Source organism: Molossus molossus, unplaced genomic scaffold, assembly GCF_014108415.1.
Source record: "Molossus molossus isolate mMolMol1 unplaced genomic scaffold, mMolMol1.p scaffold_m16_p_1, whole genome shotgun sequence".
In the NCBI taxonomy this organism is placed as follows: Eukaryota; Metazoa; Chordata; class Mammalia; order Chiroptera; family Molossidae; genus Molossus; species Molossus molossus.
The window spans coordinates 180,401,293-180,417,799 of record NW_023425344.1 but is presented as its reverse complement, the minus strand read 5'-3'; the positions used below and the strand labels follow the sequence as shown (position 1 = coordinate 180,417,799).

The following is a 16,507-nucleotide window of genomic DNA, read 5'->3' as shown; positions in this document are numbered from 1 at the left end:
ATTTGTACTTCTTAATCCCTTCATCTTTTTCACCCATTCCCCGAATCCCCCTCCCATCTGGCAACCAACAAAATTTTCTCTATATCTATGAGAATGTTTCTGTTCTGCCTGTTCATTTTGTTTGTAGATTCCATTGTCAATAGATATGTATTCATTGCCATTTTGTTTGTTCATATATTTTATCTATTTCTTCAAAAAGACCCTTCAACATTTCATATAATAATGGTTTGGTGGTGATGAACTCCTTTAACTTTTTCTTGTCTGGGAAAATCTTTATATGGCCATCAATTCTAAATGACAGCTTTGCAGGATAGAGTAATCTTGGTTGTAGGTTCTTGCTTTTCATCACTCTGAATATTTCTTGCCATTCTCTTCTGGCCTGCAAAGTTTCTATTGAGAAATCAGCTGACAGTCTTATGGGAACTCCCTTATAGGTAACTAACTGCTTTTCTCTTGCTGCTTTTAAGATTCTCTGTCTTGAACCTTTTGCATTTTAATTATGATGTGTCTTGATGTGGGCCTCTTGGGGTTCATCTTGTTTGGGACTCTCTGCTTCTTGGACTTGTGTCTGTTTCCTTCACCAAGTTAGGGAAGTTTTCTGCCATTATTGTTTCAAATAGGTTTTCGATTTCTTGTTCTCTCTCTTCTCCTTCTGGCACCCCCAAGATGTGAATGTTGGCACGCTTGAAGTTGTCCCAGAGGCTCCTTACACTATCCTCATTTTTTTGGAGTCTTTTTTCTTTTTGCTGTTCTGATTGGGTGTTTTTTGCTTCCTTATATTCCAAATAGATGGTTTGCTTCTTGGCTTTACTTACTCTACTATTGAATCTCTGTAAATTATTCTTTATTTCAGTTAGTGCCTCCATTTCTGACTGATCCATTTTTATGCTCTTGAGGCCCTCACTAAGTTCGCTGAGGTTCTCACTAAGTTCATTGAGCATCCTTATAAGCAGTATTTTGAACTCAGCATCTGTTAGGTTGCTTATCTCCATTTCACTTAGTTCTTTTCCTGGGGTTTTGTTCTGTTCTTTCATTTGTTCCGTTTCTTTGTCTTCTCATTTTGGCTGCCTCCCTGTGATTGTTTCTGTGTATTACTTAATGAGAGGTATGAGGCTAGTTGAGACCAGATGCTGCTTGTTTGAAAGAATTTAGGAAAACCTGAAGCAGGATCCAAGACAGGCCAATCCTATGGTAAAGCAACTGGCAACAGCTTGGGTGGGCCTGAAAGTTGGGTGGGACAGGGCCTCAGGGAATCACCAGGGCAGGGCTACCAGTGTGAGTGAGCCAGGTTGCTGGAGTCCCAGATATGGCAGCTGTCTGCCGCCCCAGGGAAGGGCTCACCAAAGGAACAAAGGCCTCTGATAGCACGTCTGTTCTGGAGAAAACCCCCTCTCCAGTGCCAAACAGCTCAGTTCTTCCCTGTATGTCTTTGGTGCCCCTCGAGCTGCCTCCCCTCCAAGCTAATAGGGAGTGAGTCCGATAAGTCCATGCGCGGGCCCTTTAAGAGGAGCTGCCTGGGGCTCCAGCCGCCTCAGACTCCCTGAGCCTCAGTTCCTGCTGGTTTTTCCAGCCAGAAGTTATGGGGACTTCTCTTCCTGGTACTGGAAACCTAAGCTGGGCGCCTGGTGTGGGACGGGGACCCCTCAGTCCTCAGGAAGGACCTTCCCAGCCAAGGTATCCTCCTGATTTTTATCCACCACACGTGGGTGTGGGACCAGACCATCTGCCTCCGCCCCTCCTACCAGTCTCGATGTGGTTGCTTCTTTAATTCCATAGTTGTAGGACTTCCATTCAGCTTGATTTCAGGCGGTTTGAATGATGGTTGTTATGTAGTTTATTTGTAACTTTGGTGTGGTTGTGAGAGGACAGGATACCGCATTTATCTACGCTGCCATCTTGACTGGAAGTCCATACCTACTGTCTTAATCTGCTCAGGGTGCTATATCAAATTACCATAGACCAGGTGGCTTAAACAACATACATTTATTTCTCGTAGTTCTGGGGGCTGAGAAGTCCAAGATCAAGGTACCTGCATATCTGGTGTCTGGTGATGTCTGCTGTTGGCTTATAGACACCTGTGTTCTTGCTGTATGCTCACATGGTCTCTTTCCCTTCTTTACAAAGGCAAGAGTCCCATCATGTGGGCTCCACCCTGATGAACCAATTGCCTCCCAAAGGCCCCAGTGCCAAGTATCATAATGTTGGAAATTGGGGTATCAACATGAATTTTGGGGGGACACAAACATGTAGTCCAGTAACATGTACTTAGAGCTGGCCCTCCACAGATGCAAGATCCTTAATCCGTTTTTAAATTTTTTTTTTTCTCTTTATTGATTTTAGAGAGAGAGGAGTGAATGGAGAGGGAGAGATAGGAACATTGATGAGAGAGACCATCGATTGGGTGCCTCCTGCTTGCCCCACACTGGGGATTGGGCCCACAACCTGGCATGTGCCCCCACCAGGAATTGAACTGGCAACTTCTTGGTATATGGGTCGCTGCTCAACCACTGAGCCACACCGGCCAGGCCAGAATTGTACAGTCTTAACCACAAGCTAATTTTAGAAAAAGTCTAAAAAGAATCCTCAGCCCTGGCCAATTTGGCTCAGCGGTTAGAGCATCGGCCCATGGACCCAAGAGTCTTGGGTTTGATTATGGTCAAGGGCACGTACCTCAGTTGCAGTTAAGTCCCATCCATGGTCAGGGTCATGCAGGAGGCAACCAGTGGATGTGTCTCTCTCCCTCCTTCCCATTCTATCTGAAGAGAAATGGAAATATATCCTCAGGTGAAGATTAAAAAAAGAAAAAGAAACCTCAGTTCCCCTTTGCAGTCACTCTCCATTCCCAGCCCCCGGTAACTACTAAACTTCTTTCTTAATAAGTTTATATTCTTTGGATATTTCATATAAATAGAATCACATAATGTGTGATCTTTTGTGTCTGGCTTCTTTTCACTAAGCATATCTTTGAGGTTCATACATGTTGTAGCATGTTATCAGTATTTCATTCCTTTTTAGTGTATAATAATCTTTAAAAAATTTTTTTCTTGATTTTTTTAGAGAGAGCAGGGGAAGAGGAAGAACGGTAGAAACATCGATGAGCGAGAACATTGATTTGCTGCCTCCTGCATGCCCCCCACTGGGGATCGGGCCCACAACCTGGGCATGTACCCTGACCCAGAATTGAACTGGTGACCTCTTGGTGCATGGGTCGATGCTCAACCACTGAGCCACACCGACCAGGCCATAATCATTTTAATCCATTTATCCCTTGATGGACAGCTCAATTTTTCTCTACTTTTTGGATTTATGAATAATACAACTATAAACATTTTCGTACAAATTTCTATGTGGACATATTTTTTCATTTCTCTTGGGTCTATACTTAGGTGTAGAATTGCTGGGTCATATGGTAGACATACATTTAACTTTTTAAAGACACTACTAAACTGTTTTCCAGGTGGTTGTATAATTTTACTTTCTTAGTAGCAATGTTACCCCAATGTTTCTTGATTGATCTGATCTCTGCCTCATGATAGCAAAATCTAAGTTATTAAGCACCCAGATGTATGTCATGTTCTGTGGGTTTGTATATGTGAAAACACAAAAGAAGGACATGGGTATTTCTTCTTGGGGTGGGAGTGGGTGGTCAGGAAAGGATGCATGAGGAGTACAAGCAAGCTTACTAATCTTAGCTGGTCAACTAAGTACTGGAAGCCAATTATATTTACAAAGAATGAATCTACGACCGTGAGAAAAAAATTTATTTATGAAAATCTGAAGTTGTACAAAACTCAGAAGCTCCACTTAGGTACAGCAAACATGGGTATGATACTAAGCAACTCTAGCCTTTCCATAAACTGAATAAAATATAAGTTTGACAGCATAGTAATCCTCAAAGCAGCAATCCTCAAATTTTTTTCTTTTATTTTTTCTTCCCTTTTTTGTATATGCCCCTACGGGAACCGAACCCAGGACTCTCTAGTCCGCAGGCTGACGCTCGAACTGCTGAGCCAAAACGCAGTCCTCAAATTTCAATATGGTTCTGTATGTTGTTAAATAAGCGAGGTTAGAATGAGCTATCGAGTTTGTTTTTTGTTTTTTTTTTAAGCCTATGTTGAGAGAGCAATTACATGAAGTGATCTGAAGGTGCATCAATCTGAAAAATACCACTTCACATGGATAAAATATGGATGCCATAACCAACCCATACAGCCCATAGTTTCATTACAATGACTAGATTCTCTGGAGAATGAAGAGGGGGTTTTCCAGCATACCCTATTCATAAGTTATTACTGTTCAATTTCTGTGAAAGCTTGTGGCATATGCTCTTGAAGGCCTAGAAGAGGATTGCAATTCTTAATATTAGAGCCAGCAGGGGGAAGTTGACGTTAAAAATCTAGGTCAAGAATCTATAGGATGGGGGAAAAAAAAGAACCTATGATGGGTCTCATCAGAAAACTGAGCTGGACAGGGACTTAGGTTAAATCCATTTTGAAGAATTTGTGAGTTTTAAGATAGTAACATCTTTTTAGAGATTGTAGTATGTGAAAAACCCACTGACACTACACAGTATGAACAAAGAACAGAAAAAGGTCTTTTAACTGAAGTGGGAAGGACAGCATAAAAATATTTACAAAGAAAGGTTCAGAGTAAAGTAATATTTTTACCCGATGTTAAACTATTAATCTGCAGCCATAATGAGGCCCCTTCGAGTTCCCAAGACCTTTGCTTTCTTCTCCTTTCGTTCTTGCTCATGTTTCTTCCGTTTCTCCTCCCTAAGAGGGACAGGTACACATTAGGCTCTAGTGAAAAGCTCCATAACACACCATTTTAAAGCACTTACTAGACTAATGTCCAAACTTAAAATTACGCCCAGCAGCACACTTATGTAAAACACACTTATAGGGGTGCTGCAGTCTATCTCTTGGTCTGTGATGAAAATCACTGCTGTGTTAAAGGGTTATAAATTATAATTTCCGTTTTTATCTTAATGCAGCATTCTAAAGTCAAGCACAGAAGGCACCTTGGTAGCTGAACGGAACCCCTGTAGTTTTCGTTTTAATTGATAAATCTCTACCTCTGCAAGTCAAAGATCAAGCTCAAAATTAGTGAAAATGCTGGAACTAGGAACCAGGATCTAACCTAGGCCACTGTTTTTTTTTTTTAAGTTATGTTTTTACTGGTTTTTTTTTTTTAGAGAGAGAGGGAGAGAGGAAAGGAAAAATAGAAACATCGATGTGGGAGAGAAACATCAATTGGATGCCTCTTGAATGCCCCTCACTGGGGATCAAGCCCACACCTGGGCATGTGCCTTGACTGGGAATAGAACTGGGACCTCTCAATCCATGGGTTGATGCTCAATCCACTGGCCCGGCACCACTATTTTTTTTTTTTTTTTATCCTCAGCCGAGGACATTTTTCCATTTTTTATTCAGATAGAGCAGGTGGGAGGGAGAGAGAGAGAGGGAGAGGGGGGAGGAGAGAGAGGGAGAGAGAGAAAGAGAGAGAGAGAGAGAGAGAGAGAGAGAGAGAGAGAGAGAGAGAGAGAAACATCGATGTGAAAGGGACACATTGAGTGGCTGCCTCCCATATGACCCAACCAGGGCCGGGAAAAACTGCAACTGAGGTACGTGCCCTTAGTGGGAACCGAACCCAGGTCTCTCTGGACCGCAGGTCGATGCTCTAACTGCTGAGCCAAAACGGCCAGGCTGAGCTCTGGCTTTAACTTGGTTTTCATGCAGACGAAAACCTCTAAGGACCATCATGGAGTTTCCCCCTTGAAGCCTAGTAAGCCTGGTTTCCTGGAAGTAAGGAATTGAAATCCATCTGCATACCCAGGTGCCCTGGGCACTTGAATTAGTGTCTGGAGGGATATCCAGGTGCACTGTTTGGGCAGACAGGTCATGTAAGAGTAGTTCTCTGGATCATTGGTCCTCTTGTGAATCACCTGTAGAGCTTTGGAAACAATGCAGATGCTTGGGCCCCACCTCGAACCTACTGAATTAGAACCCACTGTGGCGGTGCCTAAGCATATGTACTTTTAGAAAGTTCAATGTGTGATTACGCTTCTAGCCGATTCCTTAATACCACTTACTGAGGCTCTATTCCTCAGAGGCTCTGCTTTAATATAGTCTTTCAAAATTAAAAGAATTTTAGACCTGGATAATTATGTACTCACCTGGTCTGGAGACGAGGTTGTTTGTAAGTTTTCTTATGGAAGCTAACTCTGCTTACATGCTCATTCAGAGATTTATTTTCTTTAGATTGTCCCCATGGTTTCAGTTTTCCTAGTTTCGGACAGAGACAAAAACAGATTAATGAAGATTCTTGTATTTATAGTCCCAATTTTATTCATCTGTGGCTACTTGCTTGCTTTCAACATACATTTATTTATATATATATATATATATATACACACACACATATATATTTTATTCCTTACCTGCGTATACTTTTCTGTTTATCATCAGATAGAGTAGGAGGGAGGGAGAGACAGAGAGAAACATCAATGTGACAGAGCCACATTGACTGATTGCCTCCTGCACGACCCAATCAGGGCTGGGTATGAACCACAATCTTGACGGAAATCAAACCCATGACTCATTGGTCCATGGGTTGACGCTCTAACCGCTGTGCCGAACCGACCAGGGCTTATACTTTGAATTTGTTTTTGTGTGTTTTTTTAAAATATGGAACACTTCACGAATTTGCGTGTCATACTTGCACAGGGGCCATGCTAATCTTCTCTGTATCGTTCCAATTTTAGTATATGTGCTGTTGAAGTGAGCACCATACTTCGTTTTAATAGACATTCATCAGTATAAGTATTTTGTTAATTTCAGTTTCACTTTCCAGATATAAATTGCAGTTTTTCTCTAAATAATGTGTTCTATTTTTTAATCCTTGGAAACTCACAGAGAAAACCTTAATACTAAAAATAAACAAAAAAACAACTCCCATTATATAGAACATTAAAAGAAGCCATCACAACCAAGTAGTTTATCCCAATGTTGCATCGGTATTATGCTTAGCATTAAAGTGGCATTTTTTAAAAGTGGTATTTCTCCCATGCAGTCTGTTATTACTGTTATACAGTAAATTGTATTTGGAATGGAACAAGTGGGAATACTTTGTTGGCTTTAGAACTGGGACCAAATTTCCTGATGTTTATGTATTGCTTTATTTTTATAGTTTATGACTGATGTCTGAGTACCAATGATTATCATTTGCAGTGTTTCCCATTTTATAGAAAAGACTTTCACACCCATCATTGTCATTTAATCAATGACTAAAATATTATTTATTCATTTTCCCTTCCATAAAGGAACTAAGTGAATTGTGTAGGATATAAAAATAGTACGCAGCACAGCTGAAGCTCTAATCCAGGTTTTCTACCATCAGTGGAAGTTCGTGGTGGTCACGGTCATTCCCACAGCAAATACTTTTTTTTTTTTAAATCCTTACCCAAGGACATTTTTCCATTTTTTGTTCAGGGGGAACATCGACGTGAAAGGGACACATTGAGTGGCTGCCACCCACACGACCCAACCAGGGCCGGGGACAAACTGCAACCGAGGTACATGCCCTTAGCGGGAACCGAACCCGGATCTCTCCGGACCACAGGCCATCGCTCTAACCGCTGAGCCAAACCAGCCAGGGCTACTTTTTGAGCACCTGGTATGTGCCAGGCTCTGTTGTAGGTGCTGGGAACATAAGCAGTGAACCAAGCAGTCAAAATCCTTGCTTTCTTGGGCTTACATTCCAGTGGTAGAAGTAGATGATAATCAGGTAACATCACATCAGGTGACGCCACATGCTGTGGAGAAATGTGGACCAGGCTAAGGAGTAAAGACTGGGAAGCAGGGAGTGGAGGAAAGGCCTGAGTTGGTGACAGCTCAGTGGATGTCCCATTACAATGAGGGAACAAGCTGTGCAAAAGCCTGTGGTCACAGTATTCCAGGTGGAGAAGAGGGGTAACAAGTTCAAAGACCTGGAGATGGGAGTGAGCTCAGTGTGCTTTAGGCACCGAAACACCAATGTGGTCGGCCCAGTCAGGGACAGGAGGAAGTTATGACTGAAGCTGGGAGAGAGAAGGGAAACCCTCAGGAGGTTCTGAACAAGGCAGTGATGTGCTCTGTCTGTTTTTAAGGTTGTAGTGGGCAAAGAGGCTATTCCAGAGGCCCAGGTAAGAGATGATGATGACCTGGACCAATGGGAGTCATTGTGGAGGGGTGAAAGGTGGTCAGATGAAAAGACTTTTCAAAGGGAGAGGTGAAAGGATCAGCTGATGGGCCAGATATGGAGTCTAAGAGAAAGTGAGGATCCAAAGAGGACTCCTAGGTTTCTGCCCTGACAACTCAGTAGACAACTCAGCAGAGAGAGGTGCCATTGCCACAGATGGGAAAACTTGGGGAGAAAAAAATGGGGTTTGTGAGAAAAGCAAATTTTTTTTTTTACCATAGCTAAATCAGATTTACGTTTTCATTACTTTTGTTTCATTGACATTAGTAATTTAAAGATAAACATGATTATTGAAGGAAGTTTTTTTTTCTTTAAGTAATTCCAGAAGCACTGAAAGGGCCCTGGCCAGTTTGGCTCAGCGGTTAGAGTGTCGGACAACGGACTAGAGAGTCCTGGGTTCGGTTCCCGCTAAGGGCAAGTACCTCAGTTGCAGTTTGTCCCCGGCCCTGGTTGGGGTTGTGTGGATGGCAACCAGTCAATGTGCCTCTCTCACATCAATGTTTCTCTTTCTCCCTCCCAATCTATCTGAAGATAAATGCAAAAATGTCCTCGGTGAGGATAAAAAACAAAACAAATAGTGAAAGGTAAGTCACATTAAGTATTGTTATTATAAATAGATGTAAGAATACGTCAGTATATGCTCAAGAATGACATCTGACCAATAAACATCCCAGATTGTTAGACCGACCAGTGGTTCCCAGTCAGCCTAGGATACTTTGAAAGCTTTAAAGAAAACATTAATTTACCCACAGACTCACTTCTAACATTTCTTGATTTTGGCTGAAATTTTATCAATTCTTTGCAGTAACACTGATTAGAAATGATATCTTTGATTAACAAAAATGTAAGTGAACCACTTACTTAACGTTTTTTTAATGGAAATTCTTTTTATTTTTAAAATGTTTTACTGATTTTCTTAGAGCATGAGGAAGAGAGAGAAGAGATGGAAACATCAATGGGCTGCCTTCTGCCCCACCCCCACCCCACCCCCCTGGGATCGAGTCTGCAACCTGGGCATGTGCCCTGACCAGGAATCGAACCAGCAACCTAACCAGCAACCTCTTAGTGCATGGGACAATGCTCAACCACTGAGCCACACTGTCCGGGCAAAGTACATTTTTTAATTTTTATATCTTCAGATAGAGTGGGACAGAGGCGGGGGGAGAGAGAGTAAGAAAGAAACATTGATGTGAAAGGGACACATCGATTGGTTGCCTCCTGCATGACCCCGACCAGGGCCGGGGATGAACCACAACCGAGGTACATGCCCTTGGCCAGAATCAAACCTTGGTCCAAGGGCCGACACTCTACTGCTGAGGCAAACCAGCCAGAGCAATGCACATTTTTAACCATGGGGAGTGGGAGCAGGGATTCTAGGTGATCAAGTAAGGTTTCTTCCATCAGAGGTCACATCTTCCGATGCAAAATTGGTTAATCTTAAATCTTTGTGTTTTGAACCTCAAAACATCCCCACGTACCTTTGTGTGGCTCATAGTTGAGGGGACGAGACAAACTTGCTTTGAGATCAAACACTGGTCTCCTGTTGGAGACCGGAGTCTGTACTGCTTCAGATGTCAACTTGAATGGGGTAATAACTAAAAAAAAAAAGTCAACACACAAAACCCAAGGGCTTGATTAGAGAGAGAGAACAAAAAGACCTGTTATAGTTTCTTCTTAAATTAAAGTATCACTTCTCAATCTGAAAAATATAATCTATATATATGGGCCGAAACAAGTGTAGGGTTTAAAAGGAGAAAGAATAACTGAAGAAAGTTAACCCCTGAGATTTGTTTCCTGTTAGCTGCTCCCGAAATAGTCTAAACATTATGACATTTCCTAGGATCAGCTGGGAGTTTAGAATCCTGTTTAAATAATTAACTAGGTAATTTTTCAGGCTGTTTCCCTGATATTATTTACCCTTTTTAAAAATTATATATTACTGCCCGGCCAGTGTGGCTCAGTGGACTGAGCATTGTCCTGTGGACTGAGAAGTCCCAGTTCAATTCCCGGACAGGGCACACACCCAAGTTGTGGGCTTGATGCCCAGCAGGGGATGGGAAGGAGACAGCTGATCAAGGATTCCCTCTCACATCTATGTTTCTATCTCTCCATTTCTCTCTCTCTAAAAGATCAATAAAAACACAGATATAAAGCCAACAAGGAACCTAATCACATATAGATAAGATTCATGGCTCTGTTTATTGCTAACCAGAGTACCTATATGGCTTATTCTGGCTTACCCAGTTCACTAGTCAATAGTGTGGCATTTATTCCACAAACCCTGGGATCCCCTTAGTATCAGAGTCCTGCAGGACCATTCAGAGGCTGTAATGAATACTATGGTTCTCCTCCTCCTAATCCCTGGGTCTGATAAGGGGCTGAATGCTCTCAGGGAGGGTAACCCTCTTAGGACTCCTCTTGGACAGGATGGAGTTCTCAGGCAGATACTAGTTTGTCTCTAGCATTTCCCTCACCAGTATAAAATGAAAAATACGCTATGGTGAAATGTTTGCTTTTGATTTTACAGAAATGGAGAGAGGCTTAAGGAAACAGATATACTTAATTTCAGGGAGTTACATGGCTTAAAGATGAACCTATATATTATTTTACCCGTAGCAGAATCCCTCTTTGTAGTCTTTAACTTGTTTGTCCCAAGCACAGGCTGGCCTTTTGGGGTATTCCCAGATATGGACACATGTGGAGACTTTCTGGCTGGAGTCTTGGTCAGTGACCGCTTGTATTCATTATCTTTAGTAGCAGCCGAAAACCTAAATAGGACAGTGGAGTACAAGATATGAGTACTGTCAAGAGTAACCTTTTTTAAAGTTGTGATTTATTTATTTATTTTTAAATCCTCACCCAAGATATTTTTCTGTTTATCTTCAGACAGAGTGTGAGGGGGAGGGGGAAGGGGAGCAGAGAGAGAGAGAGAGACATCAATGTGAGAGACACACACATCAATTGGTTGCCTCCTGTACAACCCTACCAGGGCCAGGGACTGACCTGCAACCAAGGTACGTGCCCTTGACCAGAATCGAACCCACAACTCTGGTCCATGGCTGACACTCTAACCGCTGAGCCAAACCGGCCAGGGTGTGTCAAGAGTAACTTGTGTCAAAGTTATAAACAAAGCCACTTGTCTATCACCAAGCAGTGAAAGGGTCCCAATAAATATTTTACACAAATGAACCTCTTTTGCAGAATAGGCATGCTCTTTTTTTTCCTTCACCCGAGGACATTTTTGCATTTATCTTCAGATAGAGCGGGAGGGAGAGAGGGAGGGAGAGAGAGAGAGAAATATCAATGTGAGAGAGATACATCGACTGGTTGCCACCCACATGACCCCCAACTGGGGCCAAGGACAAACTGCAACCGAGGTATGTGCCCTTAGCAGGAACCAAACCTGGGGCTCTCTGGTCCACGGCCGATGCTCTAACTCAGTGGTTCTCAATCTTCCTAATGCCGCGACCCTTTAATACAATTCTTCATGTTGTGGTGACCCCCAACCATAAAATTATTTTTGTTGCTACTTCATAACTGTAATTTTGCTACTGTTATGTCTTAGGTGACCCCTGTGAAAGGGTCTTTCGACCCCCAAAGGGGCTGCGACCCACAGGTTGAGAACTGCTGCGCCAAACCGGCCAGGGCTAGACATGCTCTTAACACTGATGCTATAGCAAATCATTTATCAACTTTTGTTATTTATAAAATATGATATGTATTCTCTTCTCGCCCTGTGTTGGCCAATGACAGTATGAGCCTGAGCTTGAAGGAATCTGCAGGCCTCAAGTTACAGATTAGGAGGTACTCGAAGAAGCTCTACTTATTTCTCCTCCTCCTGGTGATGGTAAGTTGGAGGGAACAGGAGATTGCTATGCCAAATGAGTGAAGGGAACAGATCTTACGTCTTCCTAAAAGAATATTATTCATTTGAGCGGAACATAAGTCCATTCTCTACTCATAGCAAATTGCCACAAATGTATTTCCTTGATTCTCTGATGCATAGTTTTCCTAAATTTTAACATCTCTGAAATTGGGATGTTTCACAATGATAACATATCATAGTTAGTTGGCAGTGACTTTTCTTACTGGTTAATAAAATGGTGAGTCCTCAATTGATGGTGTCTTACATTCAGTGAATATCTACTAATGACATAAATATACATAAGGTTGGTGGTGGGGATTTAACAGGGACTTCTGGATTTATAACTAATAATTTGATGGTGATCCTGAATCAACACCTGAAATTATTACCAAAGACTGTACATCAGTTAGAATATTGGCTGTGCTAGGACAGATGCTGCGAGGTCCAGGTTGTTCTGCACATTGCAGTGAAACAAGCACTAGTTCCTGACTGTGGTATTCTTAAATAGTATTGGTTGGAGCATTGTATGGTACACCAAAAGGTTGTAGGTTCGATTACTGGTCTGGGTGCACATGGGAGGCAACTGATCAATGTTCTCTCTCTCCCCTTCCTCTCTCTAAAAAATTTTTTAAAAAATCAATAAACAAATCCTCAGGTGAGAATAAAAACTATGTCACATATTTGTACATTAGGGAAGCATTATCACGTACCAACTGTATTAGATGCTGCAGGTGCTCTTAAAAAGGACGGGATAAATATTTGTTATTAAAAGAAAGGAACCTGCAATGGCCAGTTTGGCTCAGCGGTTAGAGCATCAGCCTGTGGTCCAGAGAGACCCAGGATTGGTTCCCGCTAAGAGCACGTACCTTGGTTGCAGTTTGTCCCCGGCCCTGGTTGGTCGTGGGGGTGGCAGCCACTTGATGTGTCCCTTTCACGTCGATATTTCTCTCTCTCTCTCTCTCTCCCTCCCCCATTCTACCTAAACAAAAAATGGAAAAATGTCCTCGGGTGAGGAAGGAACTTGAAGATCTTCACCTGTGAGGATAGTCATTGTTGAGAGGTACCCTGATACCAGGAAAGGTCCAATCAAACAAAACAAAGGGATCTGTGGGCATGAGATAGCTGTGATACTGCAGTGCCCAATGAGTTGCAGTATTTATACTTTTGGACAAATCCATTAAAAAAATATTTTATTGGAGTAATCTAAAAAATTTTAGAACTGATACATCTTTGATATATGGAAAAGTCCATTTTTCACTGCATTGAGAGATTTTCTATAGGTATTTAGCTTATACTGTGTATTTAAGTCAATGGAAAAACCTCTCTTTACACATCTTTTTTTTTTATCCTCACCCGAGGACATTTTTCCATTTTTTGTTCAGATAGAGTGGGAGGGAGAGAGAGGAAGAGAGAGAGAGAGAAACATCGACGTGAAAGGGACACATTCAGTGGCTGCCTCCCGCATGACCCAGTCAGGGGACAAACTGCAACCGAGGTACGTGCCTCTAGCAGGAACCAAATCTGGCTCTCTCTGGACCATAGGTCGACACTCTAACTGCTGAGCCAAACAGACTAGGGCTCTTTGCACATCTTTGCAGTTATGTATTAAACTAATAAGATGAAAATATTAATATATATCTTATTTTCTGTCTCTACTTATGAATCAAATGTGAGCTTAGGTAAGTTGGAGAAAGCCAAATACAAATGTAAAGAAAAAGATTAAAGCCCTGACCAGTTTGGATCCGTCCTGCAGACCAAAGAGTTGCAGGTTCTATCCCCTGCCCTGGTTGGGGGTCATGCAGGAGGCAGTCAAAAATCAATGGAAGAATAGCTCAGGTGAGGATTAAAAAATAAATAAATAAAATAATAAAATATTTTAAAAAAGAGCGCACCCTGTCTGGCTTACTGGTTGAGCAATGACCCATGCACCAAGAGGTTGTTGGTTCAATTTCTGGTCAAGGCATTTGCCAAGATTGTGGGCCAGATCCCCAGTGGGGGGGCATCCAGGAGGCGGCCAATCCATGTTCTTTCTCATCAATGTTTCTCTCTCTCTCTCCTTTCCTCTCTCTCAAAAATCAGTAAGAAAAAAATTAGAAAAAAGGAAGAAAAGGCTTAGAACGTAATAAAAGCCATTTGCAGATCTTTTTCTCTGTTCTGATCCTTTTTTGTTTTTTAAAACCTCACCTGAGGATATTCCTCTATTTATCTACTGATAAAGTGGGAGGGGAGGAGAGAGGGAGGGAGAGAGAGAGAGAAACATTGATGTGAGAGACACATCAAATTGGTTGCCTCCCACATGACCCGGACCAGGGCCAGAGACTGAACTGCAACCGAGGTACATGCCTTGACCAGAAATGAAACCACAATTCTTTGGTCCAAGGGCCAATGCTCTAATGGCTGAGCCAAACCAGCCAGGGCTCATTTTTAAAAACTCCCCACCCAAAGATATGTTTTCATTGATTTGAGAAAGAGAGGAAAGGAGGGTGAGAGAAACATCTACCTGTTGCCTCCTGTATCCCCCACAACTAGGAATCGAACCCACAATCATTTTAGTGTAGGGGACGATTCTCTAACAAACTGAACCCCCCGGCCTGGGCTCATTCTTTTTAATCAATGTGAAGACATATTTGATGTAATCCACCTGAAATGTACTAGAAGCAGTAAAGCTTTGACACCTTGTTCTCCATCACATTTTGGAGTTCTTTACCTGACATTCATTTTAGTTGCCGAGAAAGTGGAATGCTTGACTGACCCCTTCACACATAAGGTGCTCTGATCTGCAGTGCCCTGGGCCCGGCCTTGGGAGCGCCGCTGGCTTGCAGGAGTACAAGCTGTAGAGAGTCTTCCTTGGAGACCACCTGGAGTTGCCACCACTTCCTTAGTGATGGTCTGCTTCAGAGAAAAAAGGAAAATGCATCTTTATGTATTTATTTATTTATCCTCACCCAAGGATTTTTTCCATTTATCATCAGATAGAGAGGGAGGGAGAGAGGGAGTGGGAAAGAGAGAAAGAGAGAGAGAGAGAGAGAGAAAGAAAGAGAGAGAGAGAGAGAGAAACATCGATGTGAGAGAGACACATCAACTGGTTGCCTCCCACATGACCCAGACCAGGGCCGGGAATGAAGGGCAACTGAGGTATGTGACTTTGACCGAAATTGAACCCGTGATTCATTGGTCTGTGAATCACTGAGCCAAACTGGCCAGGGCATAAAATGCACCTTTAAAGCTTGACCTCTCAGACGGCATTGTGCCCTTGGCAAAGTGCAGACAAGAGCCCCCATTTATCCACCCCCGCCCCTCGTCATCCCCACTTTTTTTTAAATAATTTTTTTTCTTTATTGATTTTTATTTTTTTGATACTTTTTTGTTCAGATAAGAGTGGGAGGGAAAGAGAGAGAAACATCCACGTGAAAGGGACACATCGAGTGGTTATCACCCACATGACCCAACCAGGACCAGGGACAAACTGCAACCGAGGTACGTGTCCTTAGCAGGAACCGAACCCGGGTCTCTCTGGACCACAGGCCAACGCTCTAACCGCTGAGCAAAACTGGCCAAGGCTCTTTATTGATTTTTAGAGAGAGAAAAGGAGAGGGGGAGAGAGTGAGAGTGAGAGAGAGAGAGAAATCAATCAGTGAGAACGATTGGCTGCCTCCTGCATGCCCCTCACTGGGGATCAGGCCCATAAGCTGGGCATGTGCCCTGACTAGAAATTGAACCAGTGAACTCTTGGTGCATGGGTCGACACTCAACCACTGAACCACACCTGCCCGGCTGCACTTAACTTTTTACCTGGAAAATTAACTCATCCATATTATGTTGTACAGAAAGTTTGACGTTCAGTCAAGTACTTAAGTTTCATGGTAAGGAAAATGAGTGGCCTTGCTTCCAAGGCATATTTGCAACTAGCTCTTGCCTTTGCAGAAAAAGAGGCTAAATGTCTTTTTTCTGTGAAGTGTCAGGATGGGCCTCTTATCCCAGAATTCTGGACATACTAAATATCTAATCCACCCACGTTGTTTGTTTGGTATGACGGAATGGAGATATTTAATGCCGTGACTTGGCTTTGTCACTGTTTGCTTGAAGATTGATAAACAGTGTGTTCAACAGTGGTTTTGTGAATCTGTTCACGTGAATGTTTATTACCCAGATTAAGCTTCTCACGAAGAAGTTTATGTGTGTGTGTGTGTGTGTGTGTGTGTTTAAATTTAGAATTTATTACCCAGTGCATTTCCCTGCAGGCATTAGTATCAGAAAACTCAAAACTCAACTGAGTGAGTGATATAATAGATAAGCACCTGCTAACAGTACTCATTTTCTGCCCTTAGTTTTTTTTTATCCTCACCCGAGGACATTTTTGCATTTTTATCTTGAGATAGAGCGGGAGGGAGGGAGGAAGAG

At 42.5% G+C, this 16,507-nt stretch overlaps 1 protein-coding gene and 1 non-coding gene across 4 annotated transcripts in view; both read right to left on the bottom strand.

Moving 5' to 3' along the window:
• Nucleotides 1-3,941: 3,941 nt before the first annotated feature.
• NUSAP1 (nucleolar and spindle associated protein 1) overlaps nt 3,942-16,507 on the bottom strand; it is a 37,793-nt gene continuing 25,227 nt past the window's right edge. The window contains exons 6-11 of one of the 3 annotated variants that reach the window (XM_036241453.1): nt 14,814-14,998; nt 10,852-11,009; nt 9,720-9,836; nt 6,179-6,287; nt 4,668-4,775; nt 3,942-4,336 (exon numbers count right to left, since the gene is read on the bottom strand). In XM_036241453.1, the coding sequence (XP_036097346.1) occupies nt 4,682-4,775; nt 6,179-6,287; nt 9,720-9,836; nt 10,852-11,009; nt 14,814-14,998 (663 nt within the window). In that variant the 3' untranslated portion in view covers nt 3,942-4,336; nt 4,668-4,681. The remainder of the gene's footprint in view (nt 4,337-4,667; nt 4,776-6,178; nt 6,288-9,719; nt 9,837-10,851; nt 11,010-14,813; nt 14,999-16,507) is intronic. The other 2 variants (XM_036241436.1, XM_036241444.1) reach the window with 2 other exon arrangements.
• On the bottom strand, nt 6,684-6,790 carry LOC118621198. Its single transcript, XR_004957650.1, has one exon. It is a non-coding gene; the product is annotated as a U6 spliceosomal RNA (small nuclear RNA).